The 8506-nt window shown below is 35.1% G+C and overlaps 1 protein-coding gene across 1 annotated transcript; it reads right to left on the reverse strand.

Moving 5' to 3' along the window:
- Positions 1-2014: 2014 nt before the first annotated feature.
- On the reverse strand, positions 2015-7989 carry LOC110370468 (proton-coupled folate transporter). The gene is made up of 7 exons (XM_064034498.1): positions 7108-7989; positions 5729-5888; positions 4818-4919; positions 4369-4506; positions 4045-4128; positions 3526-3682; positions 2015-2207 (listed from the first exon to the last, which is right to left on the reverse strand). Exons 1-7 carry the CDS (start codon positions 7897-7899, stop codon positions 2060-2062), a joined length of 1581 nt encoding a protein of 526 aa, XP_063890568.1. The 5' UTR covers positions 7900-7989; the 3' UTR covers positions 2015-2059.
- Between the last annotated feature and the right edge of the window lie 517 nt (positions 7990-8506).

Consider the following 8506-nt stretch of genomic DNA (forward strand, 5'->3'; position numbering starts at 1 on the left):
TGCACATTTTTTTTTAATTTTTGCAAGGCGTATCTTTGACTTAACTCAATATATGGACCTTGACTATAATAAGAATATTAATAACTGACTGCGAACCTGCAAATAAAACTATCGAAAAGAAAAGCTAAGTTTGACCAAGTGTTTTACAAATTATTATTGGCTTTTCCGAAATTAAATCAATTATTTGTCGTTTCACTCTGTTCTCAGTACCTATTATTTCAAAAAAATTACAAAATGTATGTTCTAACTTATGATAATTGCTGTATTAACACATATTGAAATTGTGATTTCATTAAAGTCATTAGCTACCCAGAAAAGAATTCTAAGTTTTTAACTAAACATTTTAAGTGAACTGTGTTAATTGGGATAAGGGCAGGAGGATGATGATGATGATTTTAAGTGAACCATGTTTTCCTAAGAAATATAATTCCCTAAATCTAAGTATTGGTATGATAATGATTACCGCCTGTAGGTATAATTTATCTTTATCCTACCATCAAGAAATCGCTTCGTGAGCTGAAAAAAGATTTGTGATAAATAAGAACTTAATGAAAATAACTTGGAATATATTTTTATACGTTGTACACTGTCTGGCACGTACAGATTAAAAATATGGCCGCTACTGACCTCGCAAATACAGAGGTTTTCAACCGATAGCCTTAAATCTTGTACAAATATTTTTTTGTGTTATAAAAGCATCTCTTTAAGAGTAGGTACTAGAAATATAGTTTTATTGTTACTAAACAATCCCTGGGTTCGGTCAATACTAGGAGTAGAAATAAACTAGCTTTTCGGGTATCACGTATCGGGTGCAGTACTTCCCGCAACCGCATCGGGTAAAAAATGGGTTAAAAATACTTTTTATGGCTAAAAATGTTTTTTCACGGGTTTGTAAGATCTGTGTACCAAACACCTTAACCGTTTAAGTAGTTTGTGGTCATAGAAGAGTGGTGGCTAAGAAACACTTATGCAAAACTTTCTGTTAAACTGTTATCATGATGTTATTCATTTCGGCATCTATATTTGAACTAAGTATTTTTGCTTAAACACACATGACTTGCTTGCCACGTCCTCAAAAAACCTACTTCACAACATTGTGAAATCGAAAACTGCTTATCTTAAGCTTTATTTCCGTAAACTTAAAGGATTTACTTAATTTTGGTATTGTATACATACTTAGATAAGAACTTGGTATATAAATGTTTGGTTTTAACTGTATTTTGGTTTATTTAGCCGATTTCATCAGACGCTCCAAAGAAAATTCTGGGGAATCTGGCAAAAATTCGCGTATCAAGATATTATTATGACCGTCTCTAAGATGGAAGTTCTGTTATCAGACCGCTAGATAGTTCCAGTGATTACGCCCGATTCTTCAGGCACCAGGCACACAGCTTTTAAATGTGGATTTTTCGTTTTTGAGATTGCAACATTCAACCAACCCAACAACCTATACTCCCATTATAATATTTATTTTTTTGGGAGGGTGAAATCCTCATGGACAGGACCCTCTCCCGTTCCGCAGATCCCTTCTGCGACATCACTTCCTCGCAAGAGGACACCATCGCGTCCCATGACTCTGCACTGCCGATCATCCTCTGCACTATGGCCGGCAGCGACAGATCGCCTCCGATTTCATTTGTGAGGACACGACGCGGCTCCTTCCAAGCTACACACTCAGCGAGCGTGTGTTGCGCCGTCCTCCCCGCAATGGAAGCAGTGGTGACACCGAGCGTCCGGGTCCCTGTCGATGCGGCGCAGGAACTTGCTGAAGCACCCGTGTTACGTACACACAAATACATAAACTTAAAGAATCTATCTATTCTCAAGCAATCTCAACAGGAATTTAAAGATATAAAGATGTGAAATTCTGAAATAGTCTTGTTTTTATAAAACAAACCTATAAATAAATAGCATTTTTAAATACAATACAGTATAATATTATGATTATACAATAATTCATTCTTACAATTATAAATTCTTAACCTATATTAGGCATCACTTAATTCTAGAATTATAAAAATATTTTCATGAAAATTATAATTAACTAAATAATATTATTTTATTCCACAAATATAGCTTCATGTTCCAAATCAATGCTACTAATGAGTGAATCCTTTTTCTTGTTATTTTGCAATTCAGGTATATTTTTTTCTCCGTCTGCAACTTTTGTTCTGGCAACATCTTTCCGGTATTGTATGAAGAACCAGCTGTAAAAATAAAATTGATTTAATATTTTTTAGGGTTCCGTACCCATAGGGTAAAACGGGACCCTATTGATTTTGCTCCTCTGTCCGTCTGTCCGTCTGTCACCAAGCTGTATCTAATGAACCGTGATACTTAGACAGCTGAAATTTTCACAGATGATGTATTATTGTTGCCGCTATAACAACAAATACTGAAAACTAGAATTAAATAAATATTTTGGGGGGCTCCCATACAATAAACGTTTTGTCCGTTTTATAAATGGCTGGTTTTTTTCTTTCTCTATATGAGAAAAGCCTGTGCCCAACAGTGGGACAAAAAGACCGATTTGTTTTCCGAACTTGGGACTATTGAATTTCTTTCCCTTAACTCCTGAGTTGAGAAAAGTGAGTGTATTTTTTAGGTGAGAAAATCCTTAATTGCAACATAAGTCTCCATTTTTGCCATATGGAAGTAGTCTGGTCTTGTGTTCCATGGGAATTTTTTGTGCCTAAACTATTTAGCCTAAAATATTTAATGTCAGAATTTATCCCGATTTTTTCCACGCTTTTTTTAATGCTACGCCTGTCCAAATTTTAATTGAAAGCAATATATTTGAAGCCTTCACAAATCGCTCTTAATTTAAGATAGGTGCAGTAGAAAATTTTTGTTTAAAAAACTAGGCATAAATTAAAAAAGTCATAAGCCAGATAATTTATTTTAGTATTTGCATTAACTACGAAGTTTTTAAGGGTTATATTTATTAATCCCTTCTGATTTAACTTTTAATCTTTTGTTAACACTAATTACGACTAATTATGAAACTGATGAAGAAATGCTCGTTCTATTTAAGTTTCTGTTTATGTCTTAACTTGGCTTAAATAAGCATTACTTGGCACGTGTATCTACAGTTTTTCAGCACTGTGTTTAAGTTATAATATTATGAAAGCTTTGCCAAATTCACCTTCGAAGCAAAGCCCTGTTATTCAGTGTCTTAAGACTCATATTCTTCATTCAACTAACTTTAATTCTTTATTTTATTAAATACCTAACCATCATTTTACAAAATACTTTTCTAAGAGTACCCAGTTACTGCAAACTAAACAGTCGGCTGCCAGTTGGCCCGATGCTAGGATTTTTTAAAAGAAAATCGTGAATTCAATACATATTTTCAGTCGGTCTTATACCTGCAAAAGACCTTATCATTTTTACGGGTTTACTACCATACATTTCATATTGCTTTACGAACCCAAACAAACTATCAGCCGACTAAAAGTCTGTTAAAAGTTCGAATAGCCATCTACAAGCCTAAAAACGTCTCATTGCCAAAAACAAAACACTTACGCGAAAAACAACAGCGGTGGTACCGTAAGAACCGTGCTAACATAGTACACGATACCAGCATCTATCTCCAAGGTGCACATATATATCCAGGAGTAGATAGGCCCGAATACCATGGAGGTCACCACCTCCATCAGATTGAAGAACGATGTCATTTTACCTGGAACACGTAGGCATTGGGGAGATAACACTCAATTGTTGGAGACGGCTTTTTTTTGGTAAAATTGATGTTAGGTTTGCTGTTTGTTGAAGTTTTTTCTGTATGCCTTGTAAGGATATGTTTTAAAGGATTTTTGAAGAAGTCTTGGTGTTTTGTTGAATAGGCGAGACAAGGAAATAAAATAACTTGCATATTGCTTTCAATTGAACCTCAAATTATTATAATAAACAATAGCAGTCGTTTCATTTAAAACACTAGTACCTACTGGACTGGAAGCTGATCCCAACATAAGTTGAGAATAGGCCAGGCAGATAATGAATTAAATTTCACATTGAAAGTATCAAAGAATAATGTTGACTTACCCAGTTCATCACTTGTGACTAGTTTGGATGAGATCGATCTGAGTGCGGTGAACGAGGTGGCGTTAAACATCTCAATAGCCACCGCTGAAAATTATCCAAAAATTAACAGACGTTAAAGAAAATAAACCCGGGACCGTAACGGGGTAGTAATCAGAAAGTACAACCACTGTAGTAGACGTCAGATATAAAGCATCTTACATACTGGACTATTAGAAATCGCTCCAACCATTACAGAAGGTATAAACATTGGAGTAATCCTGCGTTCATTAGCAGTATTTGCATAAAGAATGCTAAGTAAGTTCAATATATCCTGGATTCACTTACCAACATACATGTCCCTGGTATTCCTAGCGAGGCCAGTGTAGAGGCCTCCGATAATCTTACTGAAGTTGGAAATCAGGCCTAAGACTGAGTCGTCCCATTGTAGGCGGTGACTGAACAGACTTATTGAGATTAACGCTCCTGCAAAAATTAAAGTAGCAATATGAAAATTGATAGAGAGTACAAAGATTTTCATAAGGATGTCTTTTCTCTTGCGTTTAAGTTTGAATTTACTCTTAAGAGGTTTTTTTTTATTGTAGATAGGTACATTAGGCATAAAAAGTAATTCACCTTTGAAACAATGTATAAGAAAATCAGATGATAGTTTCAGGATCTAGTTGCATCACGATTATGTTTATTAGACCATGTGACCTCTAAATCTTCTATAAGTAATTAGCATGTACATCTTATTAAACTGTATCTGTGAATTTGTTTCAAATAATTTCACTTACCAAGAGAGTGGATGCAAATAAAGAAAGTGCTGTAAAAGCTGTATTTCAGCGCATCCCAGTTGAAACGGTACCGAGTAAACAAATACCGTACAGTATTCTCACCTGAAAAGCACCATATTTACATCAATACATACAAAAATGTATCAAAAATTCCCTTCATAGATCTAGTTGGTAAATCACGTGCGTGAAATGGATCGTTTCGAAAAATGTTAGTTTTCAGCTTGAATAAAATCGCAAAAAATACACGCCCATATAAAAGTACAAATCCACTATTTTCAAAAAGTATTAGTTTAAAATCGGATAGATTTTTATACACAAAATACAAAAGGCAGTCGAATTTTAGCGGATACCATTTCAATTTGTAGTTTAGCTAAAAAGAGTTTCGTATTTTGCAAAATGTGTACGTATTTTTAGTTTAGCCCCAATATCTGTGGCAGTCGTTTTGTGCTTAGACAACCAGCTCGCAGTTGTTATGCAACTGGCTTCCGATTGTTTTCAAATCAGGTAACTGAGGTACATCATTAGTGCCAGAACATAGTTAATTTGTAGTATGGCTAGAATGCTGCTGACGACCCCTGATATTCAGGGCTCTTAAAACATCTACATCCGATACATTCGGACTTCATGATGATTCAGTTACAAAACTCTCCCTTTTTCCGTTCGCGCCGCATTCAGCAAAATACAGAACAAATCAGGACTAGGTAATATTTCCCAATTTACGTTCTTTAAGTAAATAACACAAGGAAAATCTTTTAACCTTTCCCAACGTAATGCACCCAAATACATAGAAAAACTTCACTAAACTAAAGACAAAAATAAATAATTCCATAGATCCCCGATGATAATTCGGATTTATGTCCGAAATTCAGTACTAACGGTGAATAAAATATAAGACTAAAACAACTACGTACCATGAGACGGGCCATATATAAATGTGATCGATGCCAGTACCAAAATGGACTTTATCCTCCGTTTGTTAGGTCCATTTTTGAATGCGACTGTTAGAGTGTCTTTCACGTGTTTTATGTCGAAAAAGGATTTTAGGAAGCCCCTTACGTCGGTCGATTCATTCTGCAATTATAAATCCCATTATTAGAACTTTCACATGAATGGCTTCTGTCAGTGTGTCGAGATTTAAATTATATTTGTACCTTCTTATGTTACAAAATACATCTTTATGTAAAGTAAGTCATATAATTCTAGAGTTCTGATGACGTCAGAAATTTTCTTGCATGCATGATTGGGTGTTCAATGTGATGACTGATGAGACTATTTTTATTGCTATTTGACAATATTTTTGTTTTTTTACATTAATTTTCACGATACCGACTCTGAACTCAAAGGATGCTATTTGTTCAAGATCAGCATCCCATTTGTTCAAAATTCATAATTTTCATTTTCCATATAGCATCCACCCTTTGTCTAAAAGCTCAGAAATAGTAACCTTTTTACTACCTGGCTACCTGGTTGTAGTATGTTTTTAAATAAATAACTATATCAAGGGTGAGTTGCACCCTTTAACCACAGATTACTAAAATAGTTATTTTTAACTATAAAGACAACCAAAGTATGGTTTGGTTGTCTTTACTAACTATAAAGACAACCAAACCATACTTAACCTACCGTAAAATTGCCGCCCCTTGGTCAATTTTGACGGCTGGTTATTATTCGGTAACAGTTAAATGGTACAACTCACCCTTTTAAACAATAGAAATTATTTCACACGATTTATTATTTATTTCAAACGCAACAAAGTAAGAACCTACGTTCTATTCTTATCAATAACAAATCAACAAGACAAATCATTCACAAATACAATGCACGAATTCTAACGCAATTACAAACTTTACTTTATCATTTAATTAAAATGTAACCTAGTTAATTAAAGCAATTATTATGTACGTAATAAGTAAGTACATAGGTATAGAATAAACAAAGTAAGAGTATACACTTTGAGTCAATAAAACATTGGATTTTTTTCTGAAATTCCTACCTTTGCCAATAATATCTACGAAATGAAAATTAATACCTTCGTCCTAAAACACTCAGAATTCCAATATTTTTTTGAAACAAAACACGCATGAGCTAGCAGTGGACTACAGCAGGAATCAGTCTTTCGTGGGTAGTGTTGACTGCGAATTTTCTAAAGTTTGAGTACTTATCACTAAATTGTATTCAATGTGTGTATGTAATACAATACATTTTCGTAATTTCAGAATGAATAAAAGAAGATAATTATGAGGTAAATCGTCCTTAACTTACTTTCTTTTAAAAATGAAAATTAACTGACCTGCTTTGGTTTTTCGGTAATAGGCCGCTCCGGATCTTTTATGCAGATAAATCCATAATAAATACTGAAGATGTATAACAAAGAACTGATGGTGAATACTCCGTAGTACCCCGTAAGCTTCAGGAGGATCCCGCTGAGAACAGAACCTATTGGACCTCCGGCTGTCAAACACAGGTTAGCTATCCCCACTCTAAACGTCCTGGACTCCTCACTAGAAATGTCACTGATATACGCAAAGATACCCATGTATGTGGTGATCCAACCTCCCGTAATGGCCGGGAAGAATCCGTCAAAAAACATAGTCACTTGCACCGGTAGCTCGTAGAAGTAATACGCATTGAGTATACTACTAATACACGTCAGAAGATCCCCTATAATTGGTAGTAGAATGCAGATCTTTCTCTTCCCTGTTCGATCGCTCCAGGCTCCCATGAAGAGGATTAGGAAACTTGGCAACGCAGTCAGAAGAACGCTCTTCCACATCTCCATCCCGGCTATGAGCTCTTGGATCGCCAGTTCTTCTTTCAGGTACTTATTTCCTTCTCTAGCAATAAGTGCATCGCAAACCTTATCGCCAAACTTCATGTTCACCCGACATGCTTTGTCCAGGTTGAGGTTCTGTGTTGCCAATCTTGACAGCATTCCCGGGACCACATAGCAAGCCAAAACAGGTTCAACGGTTATGTTTTCTCTGATAGATGCAAGCTTTTCTCTGAAGGTTTTCTTTTTCGGGATCGCTTTATCTTTCAAAGGCTGCTCCTCCGGGTAACCCATCTTTTCCGACGGTGCCATGACTACTAAGGTTTAGAGAATACGAAAATTTTCCCGTGGCATGATGATTGCCAATCAAATATTAGCTTGTTGTGTGATAGGCTTCACTATTGTTATAATTATAGATATTTTATCAGTTTTTCTAAGACGCAACCGAGGAGACAAACATTGTTTTGTTTGTCTGTTGTATTTATAAAGGAGCAAGTTTGTTTATTTTGACGTAATTATCATGCACGGGTGATATTATGAAATCTCTGTGCTGATTAAAGTTATTTGTTTCTCCAAACACACCCCAAATGACCTTATCGTGAAGGGCACTCTATTTGGACGTGTAATGATGTGAATTGTCATGTGAAACAGGGATGTCCAAAACCTTTAAAAAATCTGAATATTTTTTTTATCACATGACATAAATATTCTTAATATTTTCAGAGCCACACAATTAAATTTCACAATTTTCACAATTAAAAATCTTTTTTTATACTACCCTGTAGTAGCCGATCTAATAGCTTCGCAAATCAATAGAGTCACTTCACAAGCAATCTAAAAATCGTTAGAAACTACCCTCTTTTCACAACCGCATCCAATTTGTCCACTATAAAAAATAAACTAAGCAATCTAGATGCCA

Source organism: Helicoverpa armigera, chromosome 4 (genome assembly GCF_030705265.1).
Source record: "Helicoverpa armigera isolate CAAS_96S chromosome 4, ASM3070526v1, whole genome shotgun sequence".
Classification (NCBI taxonomy): Eukaryota; Metazoa; Arthropoda; class Insecta; order Lepidoptera; family Noctuidae; genus Helicoverpa; species Helicoverpa armigera.